Source organism: Oncorhynchus mykiss, chromosome 9 (assembly GCF_057628025.1).
Source record: "Oncorhynchus mykiss isolate SJ-2025 chromosome 9, ASM5762802v1, whole genome shotgun sequence".
Lineage (NCBI taxonomy): Eukaryota > Metazoa > Chordata > Actinopteri > Salmoniformes > Salmonidae > Oncorhynchus > Oncorhynchus mykiss.
The window spans coordinates 58,006,063-58,030,322 of record NC_143030.1 but is presented as its reverse complement, the minus strand read 5'-3'; the positions used below and the strand labels follow the sequence as shown (position 1 = coordinate 58,030,322).

The following is a 24,260-nucleotide window of genomic DNA, read 5'->3' as shown; positions in this document are numbered from 1 at the left end:
ACCATGTGAGGATGGAGAGGCAAAGGTACACAATAACATACACAGGTAGTAGATAAGGGGTTAAGAACAGGACAAGACAAGTAATGAATAGAAAGGTGGACATGGCACAGTATAACAGAAAGAATACAAAACAGACAGACAGACAGACAGACAGACAGACAGACAGATCCTTGCGTACCTCAAAAGCGATGATGAAGCCTAACCTCACAGCCAGGAGTTCCCAGTAAATCAGAGTGTAATTTCCATTGTTGTCCCTAAAGGCTTTATATCTACAGACAACAGAGCACACAGTCAGGGTAAGAACAACAGATCAGGGTTGCAAACATCAATTGTGCCCTCTACTGGACAGACTTGGGCATGACATTTAAAACATGCTAAAACAGGAGAATTCGACTTTCATGGAGTTTTGGTATAAAAATGCTTATAGCATTTGTTAGCAGTTGGATAGTTTAAAGGTGTCATGATGTTGGCCTGTTGGGGGAGGTTAATGACCCCCATAAATAGCTTTCCCCTTTTCTCTCTCTCTACATTATAGAGTTGATTCTTGGAAAGCCTTTGTTAACATCCAGAGTCTGGTAACATCAAAAGGTGGGAAACAGAACCATATTTTGATAATCCACCCAGTTGAAAATATGCATTGGTACTTAATGAATATGATGTCAGATCAGTTGTTGTCTGAGACATTACTACTAATGATAGTATGGCATAAACTGTATCTTGGAAAGTCTACACATTCTAGTTATCAGATTCACATGGAATTGTTGTGCAATTTAAATGTTTAAATATGAAACTATTTGTGAAAAGATGAAATGTAATTTTAGCTTCTTAATGAGAGAAAGGTTTGTCATAGAGTAAACTCTGCTCACTCAGAGGCCCCGCCCAAGTGAACAGACATTGGTTGTAAACTATGAAACACGCCCTTCTCTTCACCACGATATAAGCCCGTTGACAAAAATACTACTTTCTGTTCCAAGGACGTGAGGACTTGCGGTCCCTGTGTTAAAAGGACAAGATCACCTACAGAACTAAGCCAACCTCAGCGTGAGCTCTGGTTGAACAACAAGAACTTAACGAAATTAGCATCGAATCTCAACGTGAAGGTGACGATCTACACGTTGGAAGGATGAATTTCGACGATACCAGCCAGAATATAGCATGAGCATATAGCATGGCAACTTGGTATGAACTTTGAACTTTTATTCACTAAAGAAGTGATACCTCCTAGCCGTTGCGTTAGCAACAGCAGCTGTAAACGTGGGCTAGGAAAGGACGGACAAAGTAGTCATTTTACCACACGATGACGGTACTACCAAGTATCCGTTCTACCACCTGACATTCTTCAAAGGACAACCCGGCCTTCCATCTACGACCAACCGATCGAATCGCAGCTCAGAGTAAATATTTATTGCATTTTTCTTTTCCAAATGGGCGGTTATTTAGAATGCATAAGATTCTGTATTTACGATAGCATAGCTCCTAATGTCCGATAGAGACACAGAACCTTTTGTTCCTCAGTCTCCCCGCGCTTTCATTCAAACCCAACCCCCTTTCCTTTGTGTAACCAGTCGTCATTTTGGCTCCGTCCACCAGGGACGTTTTTCATGTATGACATAATTAGTAATCAATGTATGATCCATCCTGTGTTTATGTAATTCTGTGTGACTTTTTATGTATTTAGTAAATAAATAATAAAGAAAAAATTGTATTGCTGATTCAACTTGTTAGCCAGGGTTCGTGAAGATAACCAGATGTTCAGATGAGATTGAATAAGGTGACGATTAATAATTAACTGCTACTGATGTAAAAGATTACTAGGTCTGTAAGAGTTAATTCGGAAGATAACAGCTCTATAAACATTATTTTGTGGTGCCCCGACTTCCTAGTTAATTACATTTACATGATTAGTTCAATCAGGTAATATTAATTACAGAGAAATTACTTTATAGAATAGCATGTCATATCACTTAATCCGGCATAGCAAAGACATGACAAAGGGATAGAGCAAGATTTTGGCAATTAAGCCAAAGATCAGGGATGGGCAACTGGAGGCCCTGAGGGACGCCATTGTTGTAAGCCTGCAGATACATTTTACAAATAAAGTAATATATTTTATATACACTGAGCATACAAAACACGAAAAACAACTGACACAGACTGACCAAGTGACTCCAGGTGAAAGCTTATTGATGTCACTTGTTAAATCCACTTCAAATCAGTGTAGATGAAGAGGAGAAGACAGGTTAAATAAGGATTTTTAAGCCTTGAGACAATTGAGATATGGATTGTGTATGTGTGGCATTCAGAGGCTGAATGGGCAAGACACAATATTTAAGTGCCTTTGAATGGGGTATGATAGTAGGTGCCAGGTGCACCAGTTTGTGTCAAGAACTGCAATGCTGGTGTTTTTTTTACAGTCAATAGTTTCCCGTGTGTATCAAGAATGGTCCACCACCCAACAGACATCCAGCTAACTTGACACAACGGTGGGAAGCGTTGGAGTCAACATAGGCCAGAATCCCTGCGGAACGTAATGCTCAGTATACTCACTGAACCAAAATATAAACGCAACACGCAACAATTTCAAACATTTTACTGAGTTACAGTTCATATGAGGAAATCAGTCAATGGAAATAAATTCATTAGGCCCTAATCTATGGATTTCACATGACTAGGATAACAGATATGCATCTGTTGATTACAGATACCTTTAAAAAAAAAAGTGGATCAGAAAACCAGTCAGTATCTTGAGTGTCCACCATTTGCTTCATGCAGTGTGACACATCTCCTCCGCATAGAGTTGATCAGGCTGTTGATTGTGGCCTGTGGAATGTTGCCCACTCCTCATCAATGGCTGTTGTTCACTTCGATTCAGAGCATCCCAAACATGCTCAATGGGTTACATGTCTGGTGAGTATGCAGGCCATGAAAGAACTGGGACATTATCAGCTTCCAGGAATTGTGTACAGATCCTCGCGATATGGGGCTGTGCATTATCATGCTGAAACATGAAGTGATAGCGGTGGATGAATGGCACGACAATGGGCCTAAGGATCTCGTCACGGTATCTCCGTGCATTCAAATTGCCATTGATAAAATGCAATTGTGTTTGTTGTCCGTAGCTTGTGCCTGCCCAAACTATAACCGCACTCTGTTCACAACGTCGACATCAGCAAACTGATCACCCACACGACGCCATACACACCATCTGCACGGTATAGTTGAAACCAGGATTCATTTGTGAAGAGCACACTTCTCCAGCGTGTCAGTGGCAGTCAAAGGTGAGCATTTGCCCACAGAAGTCGGTTACGACACCAAATAGAAGTCAGGTCAAGTGGTGGTGAGGACAACGAGCATGCAGATGAACTTCCCTGAAAGGCTTTCTGACAGTTTGTGCAGAAATTCTTCAGTTGTGCAAACCCAAAGTGTTATCAGCTGTCTGTGTGGCTGGTCTCAGACGATCCCACAGATGAAGAAGCGGGATGTGGAGGTTCTGGACTGGCATGGTTATATGTGGTCTGCGGTTGAGAGGTTGGTGGGTGCATGTCTTGATAGGCCACACCTGTCAGGTGGATGGATTATCTTGGCAAATGAGAAATGCTCACAAACAGTGATGTAAACAAATCTGTGCACAACATTTGAGAGGAATAAAATATTGTTGTATGTACACACACACACACACACACACACACACACACACACACACACACACACACACACACACATACACATACATACTTATTTTCCACCATCATTTGCTAATTAATTCATAAAAAATCCTACAATGTGATTTTCTGGATTTTTTTTCTCATTTTGTCTGTCATAGTTGAAGTGTATCTATGATGAAAATTACAGGCCTCTCTCATTTTTTTCAGTGGGAGAACTTGCACAATTGGTGGCTGACTAAATACTTTTTTGCCCCACTGTATTTACATATACACATATATATATATATATACACACATATATATATATATATACACATATATATGGCATGTTGTGTTAGCTAATCCAAGCGTATAATTTTAAAAGACTAATTGATCATTAGAAACCCCTTTAGCAATTATGTTAGCACAGCTGAAAACTGTGGTTCTGATTAAAGAAGCAATAATACTGGCCTTCTTTAGACTAGTGAGTATCTAGAGCATCAGCATTTGTGGGTTCAATTACAGGCTCAAAATGGCCAGAAACAAATACCTTTCTTCTGAAACTTGTCAGTCTATTCTTGTTCTGAGAAATGAAGGCTATTCCATGCAAGAAATTGCCAAGAACCTGAAGACCTTGTACAACGCTGTGTGCTATTCCCTTCACAGAACAGCGCAAACTGGCTCTAACCAGAATAGAAAGAGGAGTGGGAGGCCCCGGTGCACAACTGAGCAAGAGGACAAGTACATTAGAGTGTCTAGTTTGAGAAGCAGACGCCTCACAAGTCCTCAACTGGAAGCTTCATTAAATAGTACCCGCAAAACACCAGTCTCAACGTCAATAGTGAAGAGGCAACTCTGGGATGCTGGCCTTCTAGGTTGTCACCTGGAATGCATTTAAATTAACAGGTGTGCCTTGTTAAAAGTTTATTTGTGGAATTTATTTCCTTCTTAATGCATTTGAGCCAATCAGTTGTGTTGTGACAAGGTAGGGTTGGTATACAGAAGATAGCCCTATTTGGTAAAATAGCAAGTCAATATTATGGCAAGAACAGCTCAAATAAGCAATGTGAAACGACAGTCCATCATTACTTTAAGATATGAAGGTCAGTCAATGCAGAACATTTCAAGAACTTTGAAAGTTTCTTCAAGTGCAGTCGCAAAAACAATCATGTGCTATGATGAAGCAAGCTCTCATGAGGCCCGCCACAGGATAGGAAGACCCAGAGTTACCTCTGCTGCAGAGGATAAGTTTATTAGAGTTACCAGCCTCAGAAATCGGCAATTAACTGCACCTCAGATTGCAGCCCAAATAAATGCTTCACAGAGTTCAAGTAACAGATACATCTCAACATCAACTGTTCAGAGGAGACTACATGAATCAGGCCTTCATGGTCAAATTGCTGCAAAGAAACCACTACTAAAGGACACCAATAAGAAGAAGAAACTTGCTTGGGCCAAGAAACATAAGCAATGGACATTAGATTGGTGGAAATCTGTCCTCTGGTCTGATGAGTCAAAATGGGAGCTTTTTGGTTCCATCTGCCATGTCTTTGTGAGACGCAGAGTAGGTGAATGGATGATCTCCGCATGTGTGGTTCCCACCTTGAAGCATGGAGGAGGAGGTGTGATGGTGTGGAGGTGCTTTGCCAATGACACTCTCTTGTGATTTATTTGGATATCAAGGCACACTTAACCAGAATGGCTACCACAGCATTCTGCAGCGATACGCCATCCCATCTGGTTTGCACTTAGTGAGACTATAATTTGTTTTTCAACAGGACAATGACCCAAAACACACCTCCAGGCTGTTTAAGGGATATTTGACCAAGAAAGAGAGTGCTGCAACAGATGACCTGGCCTCCACAATCACACTCGCAAGGTGGGGATGTATTTGGGTACGCAGACCCGCGAGCCACTGTGGCCCCTCATGATGAGCTCAGATTTTTTGTGGCCCCCACCCCATCAAAAATGCCCATCCCTGATGTAGATAAAGGGCTTAATTGCAAAAATCTCGCACTATCCCTTTAACAACACCAAAATGTGGATTGCAGTCACTCCTTTTCTGTGACTGCAATTTTTGCTGCCAAGCAATGGAATCACATATCTAAACATGTCATTTCACTGAACCATGCCTTTAAGTATGTACAACAGCTATACTATATCTACTATATTATGTTCAGGTGTGTATTTATGATCACAGTTACCTGCACATGGGATGGCTGGTGTAGCTGGGAGGAGCATAGGCCAGAGTGAAATTAACATATCCGTTCAGATCGTTGTCAAACTTGTACTGGTAGAGCAGTCGTGGTAAGAAATCCGACGTGAAGGCGATCAAGAAAGCCTGAAAGGGGTAGTTTGACATACAAAATTATTTTATGGTACAGTAAATTAAAATGAACACAAATTATAAAAACTCGACATAATAATAGACATAATAATATTAGAATCCTTTTAATGTACTGCTTAAAGTGACATTACAAAATAAAAGTTTATCAGATGTTTTCAGACCAGGTGTTAAAAAAAAAATACAGCACACGGGTAATGATGAGAGCACCACTGTGCGACTCACGTTGACGATGACGGACAGGTGCGACAGGGCCTCCAGGATGTTAAACCACACGCCTATGTTCTGAGCGCGCTCGGCAACAGGCCGCCGGTACTCACACACAAACTTGTGGGCATCCAGGCGCACCTCGGCCCAGTTGTTGAGTAGGGCAAAGAGCGGTGCCAGGGGGAACGCAGCCACGAAGATTGTGATGAAGCCAAACTGAAGCACTGTGGACGAATGGAGAAGGTCATAAGTTAGCAACTCTACTGAGGAAGTCGAGGGATAAGGGTGGGGGGAGTTGACGGGAGGGATTTGTCTTTATTCTTATGATAATATAAGAAAGTAATGCATTGACAATACACCAACAATATCCACTTGAAAGAACAAAAAAGAAATGCACTATTGATACAGCAAGATTCACACATTTTTATGTATGCAAACCGATTTGTGTTTGTTCTTTGTTTGTTTGTGTCCCTGAACAGTGAAATCCCTGAGTTTTGAGTTCTACTAACTTGATGGATTTACACTTTATGTAATTCATCAACTTTTAGCCTTCAAATATTGCATTTGCATGTTTGCAATAAAAATCCACTAAATCCATAAGGAATATATTCTGAGAGTCTCAGAGTGTGGTTGTTGTCTTACCGATCTCGAGGTACTCCTCAAACAGGCCCTCGCACTCCACCAGCTGATAGTCCTCCTCCCACCGCCGAGGCTCCTGGGAGTTCTGCGTTCCCCGCACCTTATTCAGCGCCCTCTTCTGTTGCCATGCCTTCACCTTACTAAGGAGAGGAGGAAAGGAGGAGAGGGAGGAGAAGAGAGGAGAGAATGAGCAATTTAAATAGAGAGAGCATTTCTCAGCACCACCACAATGGCTCATTTGCTGGCTGGGCCAATACAGCAGTACAGTATACTACAGGCTGACCTCAATCATCAGGTGAACTGTGTTTCTTCCGACACATTGGTGCGGCTGGCTTCCAGGTTAAGTGGGCGGGTGTTAAGAAGCGTGGTTTGGCGTGTCATGTTTCGGAGGACGCATGACTCGACCTTCGCCTCCCGAGCCCGTTTGGGGAACTGTAGCGATGAGACAAGATTGAAATTGGGGATAAAAAAAAGGGGTTCAAATGAATTTTTAAGCCGATTTAGGTCAAAACTGTAACTCGGCCACTCAGGAACATTTACTGTCTTCTTAGTAAGCAACACCAGCATAGATTTGGCTTTGTGTTTTAGGTTACTGTCTTGCTAAATGGTGAATTCATCTCCCAGTGTTTGGTGGAAAGCAAACTGAACCAGGTTTTCCTCTAGGATTTTGCCTGTGCTTAGCTCCATTCCGTTTATTTTTCATTCTGCAAAACTCCACAGTCCTTAATGATTACAAGCATACCTATAACATGATGCAGCCAACATTATGCTTAAAAATATGGAGAGTGGTACTCAGTAATGTCTTGTACTGGGTTTGCCCCAAATATAACACTTTGTATTCCGGACAAAAAGTTAAATGTCTTTGCCACATTTTTTGCAGAACTTACTTTAGTGCCTTGTTGCAAACAGGATGCGTGTTTTGCAATGTTGTTGATCCATCCTCAGTTTTATCCTATCACAGCCATTAAACTCTGTAATTGTTTTAAAGTCAACATTGGCCTCATGGTGAAATCCCTGAGCAGTTTGCTTCCTCTCCGGCAACGGAGTTAGGAAGAACGCCTGCATATTTGTAGTGACTGGGTGTATTGATACACCATCCAAAGGGTAATAACTTCACCATGCTCAAAGGGATATTAATTGTCTGCTTTAAAAAAAAAATTGACCTATCTACCAATAGGTGCCTTTCTTTGCGAGACATTGGAAAACCTCCCTGGTCTTTGTGGCTGAATCTGTGCTTGAAAATCACTGCTCAACTGATGGACCTTACAGATAATTGTATGTCTTGGGTACAGAGATTATGTAGTGTTGGATTCTAACTTGAAATATACTTTTTCCTGTCACCATATTATAACTTATTGATTACGTTTAAGGGTGAATAGGAACTTTGTGTATGGGAAGTTACTGGGTGAGACAAGAGGCAATTTTCCAAAACATCTTAATGTTGAATTTTAAATTCCTAAGGAAGGAGGTAAAGAGCAACAATCTAGTCAGTTCCTGATAAGGCAGGCCAGTTTCGGGGAAATTAGTACCAGGAGGGATGTGGTACTCAACTCAAGATAAGGTCAACAGTTGAAGAGAGAAGAAACCTCTGGGAGGGGGGCCAGAGAGGCCCGCTATAACAACCCTTTATCTACAGTCCACACACACACACACACTTACATACCCATGACAATACCAATGAGAGGAACAGAGTGTTTGTTCTTGCCTAGCAACATAGCCAGATTTCTATCCTAGTCATATAAGGTGACTCCGCCTAGTCAGAAAGTATAAATATACAATATGCCTGTGTGACTTGTATGTGTCTCTGCAACTATAGCACCTAGTGGGTTGAATAAACTTGGTTTGAGCTTTTTCTTGTCATCTGTTTGAGTTTTTACTCTATTTGTTCAGAACAGAGGGAATTCAAAAATCCTGTTAAACAGTATTATTGCACACAGAGTGAGTCCATGCAACTTATTAAGTGACTTGCTAAGCAAATGTTTACTCCTGAACTTATTTAGACTTGCCATTACAAAGGCGTTGAATACATATTGACTCAAGACAGTTCAGCTTTCCATTTTGAATTAATTTGTAAAAATGTCTAACAACATAATTCCATTTTGACATTATAGGATATTGTGCTTAGGTCAGTGACAAAAACATCTAAATGTAATCCATTTTAAATTCAGGCTGTAACACAACCTAATATGGAAAAAGTAAAGGTGTGTGAATGGACAACAAAAGGGTTGGCTAAAGCAAAGCAGATCGTGCTACCAAAAAAATAATACTTTCATGGCCAAAAAGTTATACAAAGAATGACATAGTCATAACTTCCAAATGTTCACTGAGTCATGGATTGATGTCAATAGTAGACTAATGGAACATTTGACATAAAGCTGCAGTATGTAACTTTTTGGGTGGAGTGATCAAATTAACATAGAAATGTGTGTTATAGATCTGTCATTCGCATTGAACACAAGTCTAAGAAGCGCTTGATCTGTTCTATGTATAGATCAATGATGAAACTCTGAGCGCAGAGTTTATTCAGATATCAGTAAGTGGACTGGACGCAGGACATGAAAGGGATAACGAATCCAGTTGTTTGTGTCTTCCGTTTCGGGAAAGTACCTGCGTAATTGCGCACCCAGCTCACTCAGGTGCTTCACTATATCACATTTGTCATTGCCCGTGAGCTTGAGTTCATTTGCACACAAAAAATCATACAATGATGGAAAGACCTATGTGTTGTCCTTGTTAATGCAGACAGAAAAGAGCTCCAACTTCCTAATCATAGCCTCAATTTTGTCCCACACATTGAATATAGTTGCGGAGAGTCCCTGTAATCCTAGATTCAGATCATTCAGGCGAGAAAAAACATCACCCATATGGGCAGGTCGTGTGAGAAACCCGTCATCATGCAAGCGGTCAGACAAGTGAAAATTATGGTCAGTAAAGAAAACTTTAAGCTTGTCTCTCAATTAAAAAAAGAAAGAGAAAAAAACCCTCACCCAAATGTATAGCTCCGTTGGAAAATATGAATGTACTGTTTGAAAATGTGAAGAAAATCATTTAAAAAAAAATGTGAATCACATTTTTATTTGGCGTACCTTTGACAGCCATGCACTGCTCTACACTATACTTGCTTGTTTTGTCACATAAACTGAAATTAATATAATTATTAAGTGATTTCTACATAGTTAATCTTTAAGTGGAAGTTAGGATTCGCCCCAGAGTTAGAAGTAGGATAGTCAGGAAGGAAACATACGGGATAACAAACTCCTGAACATTGCTGATGAGCTGTTTCCCCACCATGATGATGAAGAGCTGCTCAGCCAGTTCAATGAGACAACCCCCTGGACCACACTGAAACACACACATGCGCAAAGTAGAGACACACAGAAATGCATAACATCAATATACTGGAACACACTTACATCAGGTAACATGAAAATGTCTGTATGAGAACATGGCTCTTTGTATGCAAAATGGGTTGTAATTTCTGAAAACGTACCTCTTCATTTCTCATGCCAAGCAAGGTACCATAGTGTCCAGGATAACCCACAAACCTGCCAATAGAATAGGGTTTTCAAACCAGCCAGATACCTGTTGCATCATCTAACAATAAACACTACCTTCTATTCTCACCTTCCCTTGAAGAATGCCACATAGAAGGGAGAGGAGTAGAAGTTGACAAACTGGAATACAAACACCTTGAAGGTAAATGCATCTTCGTACTGGGTCTGTGTTCTGTGCATCTCTGTCCAAGCATCCCAAAACAAACAAATCAAACAATAAAAAAAATCTTTAAACAAATATGAATCCATGAAAGTAAGAGAAAAATCTTTGAGGGTAATATTATGCATTAAATGTACTTTACTGGTATCCAAATGCATATGCTGTACTGTAATGACACCACCACTTTCAATATACTACTTGGTGCTTAAATGGTCTTCACGCTTATCTGATAGACAATGTTTTATATTATAGGCCACTGTGATTGATGTAGACGCTTAATCTAAGTCCAAGGAAGTGGATTTCCCTGTGGGTTGATGTATTACGTGGAAGTGTATTGGCTGAAGCAGAGGTGTCTGAGGGTCATGTTCTTACCCCATTTAGTGAGCTGCAGTGCCAACGCAGTATAGACCTGCCCCATCAGCAGAATCAGGGCCAGATTCACCATACTGCTGGAGATATTAGCAATGTTCCCTGCCTGAGGGAGAAAACACACACACACACACACACACACACACACACACACACACACACACACACACACACACACACACACACACACACACACACACACACACACACACACACACACACACACACACACACACACACACACACACACACACACACACACACACACACACACATACATACATACATACATACATACATACATACAGAGAAAACCTAAGCTAATGTATCCAAGAAGATGTATCAATCCAAGCTAATGTACAGCATCTCCTAGCATTAGCTAGATGCAGGATGTCAGCCATTATCAGGTGTTTTGAAGGGTATTCTGATCCAGCAGCAGCTTTATTTATCAGAGCAGAGAGTATTGTACTGTACCTGAGTGCGCAGCACAAAACTGCCTGTGCGGTACATCATCACACTCACTATCCCACGGTACATAATCACTGACACGAGGAAAATCATAACCACACACAGCTAGGGACAGGGGTAGAAAGAAAAAAGAGGAGTGAGGAGAATACGACAATTATTAGTCCAACTACACCTTATTTACACACTTGTGTCTCAAATGCAGTACACTAAAATGGCATCCTTTCCTGGCCTTTTCCTCATCAGTAGGGTATGACGTTTTGCCAACTCGTTTAGTCATTGAAGCGCTTTGAGATTCTTTGAAAAGCTCTATAACAGTTGAAATAATAATTATTATTATTGTCATGTCAGTGACAGATCTGGGACCCTGCTACCCCTGACGTACTCCGCCACGTAAAAGACCATAGAACAAAGGACACGAAGAGAGTAAAACTCAGTGTCTTACCATGATGATGATGACCATAGAGCCAGTGAGCATGCGAGACAGTCGGGCCCTCTCTGGGAAGTAGGGCTCTTTCACTCCCGTCACTGGGTTGTACTCTATAGAAGGAGCCATGGCCGCAAACTCAGGCCGCGGACGCTCCTAGATACACACACACACCAATGGGGGACATATGTTCGGTGGTGAAAGTACTTATGTCGTTTTTTGGGGTATCTATACTTTACTATTTATATTTTTGCCAACTTTGACTTTTACTCCACTACATTCCCAAAGAAAATAATGTACTTTTGACTCCATACATTTTCCCTGACACAAAAGTACTTGTTACATTTAGAATGCTTAGCAGGACAGGGAAATGGTCCAATTCACGCACTTGTCAAGAGAACTTCCCTGGTCATCCCTACTATCTCTGATCTGGCGGACTCACTAAACTCAAATGTTTCATTTGTAAATAATGTCCGAGTGTGCCCCTGGCTATCCGTAAATAAAATAAAAAATAAAAAAATCATGCCGTTGATTTAATATAAGGAATGTGAAATGATTTATATTTTCGGTTCCTAAGTATATTGTAGCAATTACATTTACTTTTGATACTTAAGTATATTTAAAAACAAATACTTTTAGACTTTGACTGAAGTACATACAGTACACTGAACAAAAATAAAACACAAGCATTTCAAAGATTTAACTGAGTTGCAGTTCATATAAGGAAATCCGTCAATTGAAATAAATTCATTAGGCCCTAATCTATGAATTTCACATGACTGGGAATACAGATATGCATCTGCTCATCACAGATATATAAAAATAATAATTTTAAAAAGTAAGAGGCGTGGATCAGAAAACCAGTCAGTATCTGACGTGACCACCATTTCTCTCATGCAGCGCGACATCTCCTTTGCATACAGTTGATCAGGCTGTTGATTGTGGCCTGTGGAATGTTGTCCCACTCCTCTTCAATGGCTGTGTGAAGTTTCTGGATATTGGTGGGAACTAGAACACGCTGTCGTACTTTGTCGATCCAAGGTATCCCAAACATGCTCAATGGGTGACATGTCTGATGAGTATGTAGGCCAAGAACTGGCACATTTTCAGCTTTTAGGAATTGTGTACAGATCCTTGTGACATGACGTCATGCATTATCTTGCTGAAACATGAGGAGACGGCGGCAGATGAATGGCACAACAATAGGAGACGGCGGCAGATGAATGGCACAACAATGTGCTTCAGGATCTCGTCACAGTATCTATGTGGATTCAAATCGCCATTGACAAAATGCAATTGTGTCTGTTGTCCGTAGCTTATTCCTGCCCATACCATAACCCCACCACCACCATGGGGCACTCTGTCCAAAACATCGACAACAGCAAATCGGTTACAAAGTCGGCTACAATGCTGAACTGCAGTCAGGTCAAGACCATGGTAAGGATGACGAGCACACATGTGAATAAGAAATAAGCTTTTTGAGTGTATGGAACATCTCTGGGATCTTTTAATTCAGCTCATGAAACATGGGACCAACACTTTACATGTTGCGTTTATATATTTGTTCAGTATAGTATTTCTCTTTTACTTGATTCATTTTCTAATGACAATTGAATACTTTTTCCACCACTGCATATGTTAACAAAGCAGTCTCCATATCTGTGAACAATACTACAGTAAAACTGGATAAAGATGTGCCCTTGCTCAAGAACTGGGTTATTTTACAAATATGTGACAAATCATGTGAAATGAGGCTCAACTTAGTTTTGTTGATTCTCTGTTTTTATAGTATGTACGGTAACACATATCACAGAATTATGAAAGAATATAAATTTAAATTAATGAATTGGCTATTATCCAGACCTCTTCCTCCTGGAAGTCCATGCAGTCCCAGTGGTGAGCCAAGGTGGCCATCTTGCGTTTCCAGTACTCCAGGAAGGTGACAGCCCAAAAGGACATGAACACACTGAAGAAGACTGTCCCGGGGTGGTCAAACAGGTAGCCCACCTGCCAACACAAACACACAACATGGGCCTGTCATCTATGGATTCATTATAGTGGGACGGCTAAGCTATCCATAATGATCGTTCATTATTGTGATAAAAGAAACACATTAGGGATAGAGGTTTCAATAGGCACATCAAACAGTCACTCACACCCCCTTGTTATTGTAAATGTCCAGCATACAATACCTGAGCCATGGGGCAGATATCAGATATGTTCCAGGGCTTGCAGGTCTTACAGAGAGGACACATCAGGTAGCTGCCCCCACTATTACAGATCTCCTTGCTGTGGACAGTCAGACACACAATCACAGACACAGACTTCACTACTTTTAGTCCAGGCTGTGTCTGAAATGGCACCCTATTTCCTATATACAGATGTTGAATCTTAATTTGACCCCTTTTGTTGCAGGAGGAAAATAATCCTGAAGCAGGAGGATTTTAATACCTGAAAAATAATTTAGAATCGATGCCAGGGGGCAGCTGGAAGCAGTGTTTGTATCCAATGCAGTACCATACCTACATTGAACCTTATGTAAGGTAGGTGCAGGCTGCAGTGCATCTCTTGTGGATTCTTATGTGGATTATAATACATTTACATATTTGGAGGGGGTATATGTCGTTTCCGTTACGGAAAATCTTTTTTTTTTTTTATTATTATTTTTTTTTAATCAATCGTTTTTTTATATGTTCAAGGCAAGCAATTGTGCCTGTGTAGTCTAGCAGTTTACCCGACACACATATGCCAGAGTTGGCATGGGTTCGAATCCGGCCCACTCCCCTTTGACTCATGGATGAATGTCTATTTTTGACACATTAATTTTGCGTGGTTACAGGGTTAATTCCACATGGTTAAAAAAAGGGTTAAAAAATAAACAACACAAAAGGTTAACAATTTAGGCATTAATTCCGAGGAGTTAAGGTTAGGGGTGGGCTATGGTTTGGGGAAGGCTTAAAACAGTGCATTCGGAAAGTATTCACACCCCTTCCCTTTTTCCAAATTTTGTTATGTTATAGCCTTATTATAAAATGGATGAAATAAAAACATGTCCTCACTAATCTACACACAATAACCCATAATGACAAAGCAAAAACAGGTTTTTATAAATGTTTGCACATTTAAAAAAATATTTTAAAAATGATTAACTTTATATTTATCCTTTAGCAAAGTGTCTGAATACTTATGTAGGCAAGTCAGTTAAGAACATTATTATTTACAAAGACGGCCTACCGGGGAACAGTGGGTTAACTGCCTTGTTCAGGAGCAGAACGACAGATTTTTGCCTTGTCAGCTCAGCGATTCGATCCAGCAACCTTTCGGTTACTGGCCCAACGCTCTAACCACTAGGCTACCTGCCACCCCAATCAATACTTATTTACATAAGTATTCAGACACTTTGCTATGAGACTCGAAATTGAGCTCAAATGCATCCTGTTTCCATTGATCATCCTTGAGATGTTTCTACAACTTGATTGGAGTTCACCTGTGGTGAATTCAATCAATCAAATGTATTTATAAAGCTCTTTTTACATCAGCCGATGTCACAAAGTGCTATACAGAAACCCAACCTAAAACCCCAAACAGCAAGCAATGCAGATGTAGAAGCACCTCATCTCAACATCATTGAGATGTTTCTACAACCTCATTGGAGTCCACCTTTGGTAAATTCAATTGATTGGACATGATTTGGAAAGACACAGTGCATGTCAGAGCAAAAACCAAGCCATGAGGTCAAAGGAATTGTCCGTGAAGCTCCTAGATTGTATGGAGGCACAGATCTGGGGAAAGGTACCTCCATCATTCTAGTCAGGATCGAGGAAAAGGGGGGCCTCCCAAGTGGCGCAGTGGTCTAAGGCACTGCAGTGCATAGGCATCACTACAGATCTGGGTTCGATCCCAGGCTGTGTCGCAGCCGGCCGAGACCGGGAGACCCATGATGCGATGTACAATTGGCCCAGCGTCGCCGGGGTTAGGGGAGGGTTTGGTCGGCTGGGATGTCCTTGTCCCATCTCGCTCTAGCGACTCCTGTGGTGGGCTGGGCGCATGCACGTTAAGACGGCCGCCAGTTGCACGGTGTTTCCTCCGACACATTGGTGCGGCTGGCATTCCAGGTAAAGCAGGCAGTGTTTCAAGAAGCAGTGCGGCTTGGCAGGGTAGTGTTTCGCATGGCTCTTGACTGTTGACTCTCCGTAAACTCACTTACTTGACAACTTCCTTCACTTGATTTGGTCCACCACAGGCCTCCGGACCCTCTGCAATAGCGTGACACCCTCTGTACGGAGCCTCCTGACAACATTTCCGGATCAAGCATAAATCGTGACCGGGTCACAATTTTGGATGAGGGTTGTTGATATCAACCACCTGTATTCAATGGGATGCTCTTAGCCTCATTCCATGAATATGCATAGGCATCTCAAGACAACTCTAAAGTGTTTTTTCTAAAAGTTGCTGGGAATACGTACACTCGTACACTCGTAACAACCTAAGGATTACAAAACTTCTATTAGATCAAATCAACCTTACATAGCAAGCAAATACGTCATTAAATTTTTTGTTGACAAAATTTGACACTCTCATTGACCTCCATACAAAAACTCCTCTCTTGTTGAGCGAAAGTAACAAAACAGCGTCACCTACTGGAGAACACAGATTTTTGGCCGAGATGGGTCTCTCGCTTCGCCTCTTCCTCTCTGGCAGTGCTCTCTGGCTCCGAGCTTCGTGAGTTCGTGTCCAGTGCTGGGCGATCTAGTGACAAACCTGAGCCTGCATTAGGCCCGCACGTTAATTGCATTTATTTCAATGTTTTGAAGAAGTAAATTGAGTAGTCTGACAATTTACACATCAGAGAAGAGTGTCTCAGCTCAACAAAATCATCTTTGATTGAGCTCAAATAGGTTCAAAGGTTCCAGATGACTGTGTGATCACGCTCTCCGTAGCCGACGTGAGCAAGACCTTTAAACAGGTCAACAATCACAAGGCCGTGGGGCCAGACGGATTACCAGGACGTGTACTCAGAACATGCGCAAACCAACTGGCAAGTGTCTTCACTGACATTTTCAACCTCTCCCTGGCTGAGTCTGTAATACCTACATGTTTCAAGCAGACCACCATAGTCCTTGTGCCCAATAAAGTGAAGGTATCCTGCCTAAATTACTACCGCCCCGTAGCACTCATGTCGGTAGCCATGAAGTGCTTTGAAAGGCTGGTCATGGCTCACATCAACACCATCATTCCAAAACTAGATCCACTCCAATTCACATACCTCCCCAACAGATCCACAAATGATGGAATCTCAATCACACTCCACACTGCCCTTTCACACCTTGACAAAAGGAACACCTATGTGAAAATGCTGTTCATTGTCTACAGCTCAGCATTCAACAACATACCCTGGCACTAAACACCTCCCTATGCACCAGGATCCTGGACTTCCAGGAAGTTGCTGATCCTCAACACCGGGGCTCCTCAGGAGTGCGTGCTTAGTACCCTCCTGTACTCCCTGTTCACCCATGACTTCGTGGTCAAGCACGACTCCAACACCATCATTAAGTTTGCTAACGACACAATGACAACAATGAGACAGCCTATAGGGAGGAGGTCAGAAACCTGGCAGTGTGGTACCAGGACAACAACCTCTCCCTCAATGTGAGCATGACAAAGGAGATGATCGTGGACTACAGGAAAAGGATGGACGGGGCTGTAGTGGAGCGGGTCGAGAGTTCCAAGTTCCTTGGTGTCCACATCACCAACAAACTAATGTAACAGATTTTTTGTGTTTGTGCTTTTCTTATAACTAGTTTCTGTGTTCTATTCATGTGCTCTTCTATAAACCAGTTTTCTGTGTTCATGCAAGTGGCTGACTGAACAAATCCTCAGACTTCCGGCGCCGACAGAGATGGCCGCCTCGCTTCGCGTTCCTAGGAAACTATGCAGTTTTTTGTTTTTTTACGTGTTATTTCTTACATTAGTACCCCAGGTCATCTTAGGTTTCATTACATACAGTCGAGAAGAACTACTGAATATAAGATCAGCGTCAACTCACCATCAGTACGACCAAGAATATGTTTTTCGCGACGCGGATCCTGTGTTCTGCCTTACAAACAGGACAACGGAGCATATCCCATGCAGCGACCCAAAAAAACGACTCCGAAAAAGAGGGAAACGAGGCGGTCTTCTGGTCAGACTCCGGAGACGGGCACACCGTGCACCACTCCCTAGCATTCTTCTTGCCAATGTCCAGTCTCTTGACAACAAGGTTGATGATATCCGAGCAAGGGTAGCATTCCAGAGGGACATCAGAGACTGTAACGTTCTTTGCCTCACGGAAACGTGGCTCACTGGAGAGACGCTATCCGAGGCGGTGCAGCCAACGGGTTTCTCCACGCATCGCGCAGACAGAAACAAACATCTTTCTGGTAAAAAGAGGGGCCTTATGGCTAACGTGACATGGTGTGATGAAAGAAACATACAGGAACTCAAATCCTTCTGTTCACCTGATTTAGAATTCCTCACAATCAAATGTAGACCGCATTATCTACCAAGAGAATTCTCTTCGATTATAATCACAGCCGTATATATCCCCCCCCAAGCAGACACATCGATGGCTCTGAATGAACTTTATTTGACTCTTTGCAAACTGGAAACCATTTATCCGGAGGCTGCATTCATTGTAGCTGGGGATTTTAACAAGGCTAATCTGAAAACAAGACTCCCTAAATTTTATCAGCATATCGATTGCGCAACCAGGGGTGGAAAGACCTTGGATCATTGTTACTCTAACTTCCGCGACGCATATAAGGCCCTGCCCCGCCCCCCTTTCGGAAAAGCTAACCACGACTCCATTTTGTTGATCCCTGCCTACAGACAGAAACTAAAACAAGAGGCTCCCACGCTGAGGTCTGTCCAACGCTGGTCCGACCAAGCTGACTCCACACTCCAAGACTGCTTCCATCACGTGGACTGGGACATGTTTCGTATTGCGTCAGACAACAACATTGACTAATACGCTGATTCGGTGTGTGAGTTCATTAGAACGTGCGTTGAAGATGTCGTTCCCATAGCAACGATTAAAACATTCCCTAACCAGAAACCGTGGATTGATGGCAGCATTCGCGTGAAACTGAAAGCGCGAACCACTGCTTTTAATCAGGGCAAGGTGTCTGGTAACATGACCGAATACAAACAGTGCAGCTATTCCCTCCGCAAGGCTATCAAACAAGCTAAGCGTCAGTACAGAGACAAAGTAGAATCTCAATTCAACGGCTCAGACACAAGAGGCATGTGGCAGGGTCTACAGTCAATCACGGACTACAGGAAGAAATCCAGCCCAGTCACGGACCAGGATGTCCTGCTCCCAGGCAGACTAAATAACTTTTTTGCCCGCTTTGAGGACAATACAGTGCCACTGACACGGCCTGCAACGAAAACATGCGGTCTCTCCTTCACTGCAGCCGAGGTGAGTAAGACATTTAAACGTGTTAACCCTCGCAAGGCTGCAGGCCCAGACGGCATCCCCAGCCGCACCCTCAGAGCATGCGCAGACCAGCTGGCCGGTGTGTTTACGGACATATTCAATCAATCCCTATACCAGTCTGCTGTTCCCACATGCTTCAAGAGGGCCACCATTGTTCCTGTTCCCAAGAAAGCTAAGGTAACTGAGCTAAACGACTACCGCCCCGTAGCACTCACTTCCGTCATCATGAAGTGCTTTGAGAGACTAGTCAAGGACCATATCACCTCCACCCTACCTGACACCCTAGACCCACTCCAATTTGCTTACCGCCCAAATAGGTCCACAGACGATGCAATCTCAACCACACTGCACACTGCCCTAACCCATCTGGACAAGAGGAATACCTATGTGAGAATGCTGTTCATCGACTACAGCTCGGCATTCAACACCATAGTACCCTCCAAGCTCGTCATCAAGCTCGAGACCCTGGGTCTCGACCCCGCCCTGTGCAACTGGGTACTGGACTTCCTGACGGGCCGCCCCCAGTTGGTGAGGGTAGGCAACAACATCTCCTCCCCGCTGATCCTCAACACTGGGGCCCCACAAGGGTGCGTTCTGAGCCCTCTCTTGTACTCCCTGTTCACCCACGACTGCGTGGCCATGCACGCCTCCAACTCAATCATCAAGTTTGCGGACGACACAACAGTGGTAGGCTTGATTACCAACAACGACGAGACGGCCTACAGGGAGGAGGTGAGGGCCCTCGGAGTGTGGTGTCAGGAAAATAACCTCACACTCAACGTCAACAAAACTAAGGAGATGATTGTGGACTTCAGGAAACAGCAGAGGGAACACCCCCCTATCCACATCGATGGAACAGTAGTGGAGAGGGTAGCAAGTTTTAAGTTCCTCGGCATACACATCACAGACAAACTGAATTGGTCCACTCACACAGACAGCATTGTGAAGAAGGCGCAGCAGCGCCTCTTCAACCTCAGGAGGCTGAAGAAATTCGGCTTGTCACCAAAAGCACTCACAAACTTCTACAGATGCACAATCGAGAGCATCCTGGCGGGCTGTATCACCGCCTGGTACGGCAACTGCTCCGCCCTCAACCGTAAGGCTCTCCAGAGGGTAGTGAGGTCTGCACAACGCATCACCGGGGGCAAACTACCTGCCCTCCAGGACACCTATACCACCCGATGTCACAGGAAGGCCATAAAGTTCATCAAGGACATCAACCACCCGAGCCACTGCCTGTTCACCCCGCTATCATCCAGAAGGTGAGGTCAGTACAGGTGCATCAAAGCTGGGACCGAGAGACTGAAAAACAGCTTCTATCTCAAGGCCATCAGACTGTTAAACAGCCACCACTAACATTGAGTGGCTGCTGCCAACACACTGACACTGACTCAACTCCAGCCACTTTAATAATGGGAATTGATGGGAAATGATGTAAATATATCACTAGCCACTTTAAACAATGCTACCTTATATAATGTTACTTACCCTACATTATTCATCTCATATGCATACGTATATACTGTACTCTATATCATCGACTGTATCCTTATGTAATACATGTATCACTAGCCACTTTAACTATGCCACTTTGTTTACATACTCATCTCATATGTATATACTGTACTCGATACCATCTACTGTATCTTGCCTATGCTGCTCTGTACCATCACTCATTCATATATCCTTATGTACATATTCTTTATCCCCTTACACTGTGTACAAGACAGTAGTTTTGGAATTGTTAGTTAGATTACTTGTTGGTTATTACTGCATTGTCGGAACTAGAAGCACAAGCATTTCGCTACACTCGCATTAACATCTGCTAACCATGTGTATGTGACAAATAAAATTTGATTTGATTTGATTATCAGTAGCTGCAATTTGGCAGTATGCCCAGACCTTGTTTTGAGAACAAAAACAAAAGATATCTCAGTTTCAAGGTCTCAGCTTAGAGAGACAAAGCCTTGTGAGGTATTGGTCTGTCACATGTTATGAACCAGTATTGGTCGGTCACATGAATGAAACAAAATGGTAATGATTCATTAATTATGCTAAATCATGCAAATATAACTGTGTATAGCCGTATAGAAGACAACTGCTGGGACTGCCCAGGGGGAGCTCCTGATTGAAGTGTACTATGGTGCATTGAGTTGGTTGGAACCTCTCCAGCGCACTGACAAATGAAGGATTGTTCTTTTAAGATTGACTTCGACTTCCCTGTGTAAGAATTTCCATGACAGTATCATGGTCGAAACACACCTATAAACTCGTGAAGAGTGCCCGACAACGCCTTTTCCCCCTCAGGAGACTGAAAAGATTTGGCTTGGGTCCCCAAGATCCTCAAAACTTTCTACAGCTGCACCATTGAGAGAATCCTGACCGGTTGCATCACCGCCTGGTACGGCAACTGCTCGACATCTGACCGTCAGGTGCTACAGAGGGTAGTGCGTACAGCTCAGTACATCACTGGGGCCAAACTTCCTGTCATCCAGGACCTATATACTAGGCGGTGTCAGAGAAAGGCCAAAACATTTCGAAGACTCCAGTAACCCAAGTCATAGAATGTTCTCTCGGCTACAACACGGCAAGCGGTACCGGAGCACCAAGTCTAGGTCAAAAAGACTCCTTAACATTTTCTACCCCCAAGCCATAAGACTGCTGAACAACTAATCAAATGGGCACCTGGACTATTTGCATTGACCCCCTTCCCCCCACTCGGTACCGGTACCCCATGTATATAGCCTCATTATTGTTATTTTATTGTGTTACTTTTTTAAAAATGATTTACTTTAGTTTATTTAGTAAATACTTTCATTGTTGGTTAAGGGCTTGTAAAGTATTTCACGTTAAGGTCTACTCCTGCTGTATTCGGTGCATGTGACAAAAAGGTATTTTGATTAACATCACAACTTTATGAAATAAAATATTAAAGCCACACAATACAGGCTTTTAATCCACACCAAAGACCATATCTAAATGAACAAATGATACATAGCCTAATTATAAAACGTGGGTGAGCATCCACACCAGAGGAAATTTTAGCGTTCTATATCTGTCAATCAACTGATGTCCAAAATCAAAATGTGTAACTTAATCAAGTCAGTAGGAAGAATTTTGTTAGTTATGCCAGAAGGGCATTGGCCGGAATTGAACCCAAGCTGACATGGTAGGTCTATGTGTACGCACTGAAGACAGCAACCCTAACCGCTAGACCCCAGGCCACAACTGAACTCAATTTTGAAAGTTAATTCATGACGTTAGGATACACTTGACACTTCTATGTTGTAGCATAGTGGAGATCAATATCTATCTTGTGTTATTAAGCTATATAAAACAACGGTTGTTGATGTGTATGGCTGCATTTCAGATAAAAAAGTAATAGGACCTAAGCATATTTGAGTGAGAGAGAACACTATTTTGATAGCAAGCCCTGATCCCAATGACTCGACCTCCCCCGCATTGAGAGAGAGAGAAATGCAAATGTTAATAAAAACAAGGCTAATTTGATAAAGCAGGAAAATTCTCTGCATAAAAATAGTGATCAAGTTAAGATCCAAAATCTGTAGTGCACTACTTTATTATTAAGTAGTGTACTATAATGGATAGAGTGCAATTTCAGACACAACCCCAGTCTGCATTTGCATGTAATGCAAAGATTATTATCCCTTGATTTCCTGCTACACAGTACATTACCCGAGACTAAAGCTCTCTGGCTTTTATTCAGTACAGTGATTGATAGCACTAATCCACAATGAACAGGAGGATTTACATTAATGCCCTTGGGCTTGTAAGAGGCTCAATGCTATTCTTCCTTCTCTCTATTATTGCATCTTTAGTCTCACTTTCTCCATGTTCGCTCTTAATGTAAATCTTCTGTGATTCACCACCAAGCCATCAAACACTGATACCCGAGGAAGCAATTATCAGCATCTTGCCATGGAAACAGATTTGAGATGGAAAATACTGACCAAAATGTTTTTCTCCCCCTAACACACACATAGAAACGAACACGGACACACATGCGAGTGTATGCAAGCACACACGTCTTACTATACTTGTGAGGACCAACAATTCATTCCCATTCCAAATTCTTTTTTCCTTAACCCAGAATTTAACCCTAACCTTAACCCCTAATCCTAACTCCTAATCCTAACCTTAACCCTAACAGCTAAGCCTAAAATAGCCTTTTTATTTTGAATTGAGGACAGGCAAAATGTCCTCACTTCTCTGAATTTTAGTTGGTTTGCTATTCTTGTGAGGACTTGGTACTCACAAGTATAGTAAAATGTGCACATACACACAAACACATATATACAAACACACACAGCACAGTGAAGCAATGCAACAGACTAAGTGCTGCATGAGTACACTGAAGAGGACTTGTGGGCAATGCATTATGTCTGAGCAGCCTGCATGACATTTGCAGAGCCCCAGACTGTGCCTTACACTAGGCCACTCTGTTGCATAAATTATACTGTAATTATACTGGTACAACATCACTTTGATCCAGCTTTTCGTCTCTATTCATAGTAAAGATATATAATCTGACCTCTATACTGTACAGTTTTCAAACCATGAACCTTGATTACAGCCAAAGGAATGAATCTGTTAGAAAAGCATTGTAAGTGAAGGAGTTTCAGGACTCACGCAGGAGTGTTGGTCCCCATGGACATGAGTCCTGACACAAAGACAAAGGCCCCCACCACCGCCGCTGGGAGCAGCCAGGCTGTGTAGAACCCTACAGAGGAGGAACAGAGAGACAAAAACCTCCTCAACAACTCTCTATGTCAAACAATACAATGGGGGTAACTCACAAAACTGTACTGTTGTGGTAAATTGACCACATATCATAAGTGAAAAGATATTGATCTCTCTTTCACCTAAGTCTTCGTAAGTATGATGCTTGCCACTAAATCTCAGATTTTTCTGATGTGTGTTCAGTTTCATAACCCCCACACCCCAAAGTATAAC

General features: G+C 42.4%; 1 protein-coding gene across 1 annotated transcript in view; it reads right to left on the bottom strand.

Annotated features, from left to right (window-relative positions):
* Positions 1-24,260, bottom strand: part of ano11 (anoctamin 11) — a 67,052-nt gene that overhangs the window by 37,578 nt on the left and 5,214 nt on the right. The window contains exons 9-21 of the mRNA XM_090184700.1: positions 23,937-24,027; positions 14,002-14,098; positions 13,673-13,816; positions 11,828-11,965; positions 11,392-11,490; positions 10,921-11,023; positions 10,459-10,570; positions 10,325-10,379; positions 10,079-10,176; positions 6,838-6,974; positions 6,214-6,419; positions 5,849-5,985; positions 179-269 (exon numbers count right to left, since the gene is read on the bottom strand). Coding sequence (XP_090040826.1) covers positions 179-269; positions 5,849-5,985; positions 6,214-6,419; positions 6,838-6,974; positions 10,079-10,176; positions 10,325-10,379; positions 10,459-10,570; positions 10,921-11,023; positions 11,392-11,490; positions 11,828-11,965; positions 13,673-13,816; positions 14,002-14,098; positions 23,937-24,027 — 1,508 coding nt within the window. The remainder of the gene's footprint in view (positions 1-178; positions 270-5,848; positions 5,986-6,213; positions 6,420-6,837; positions 6,975-10,078; positions 10,177-10,324; positions 10,380-10,458; positions 10,571-10,920; positions 11,024-11,391; positions 11,491-11,827; positions 11,966-13,672; positions 13,817-14,001; positions 14,099-23,936; positions 24,028-24,260) is intronic.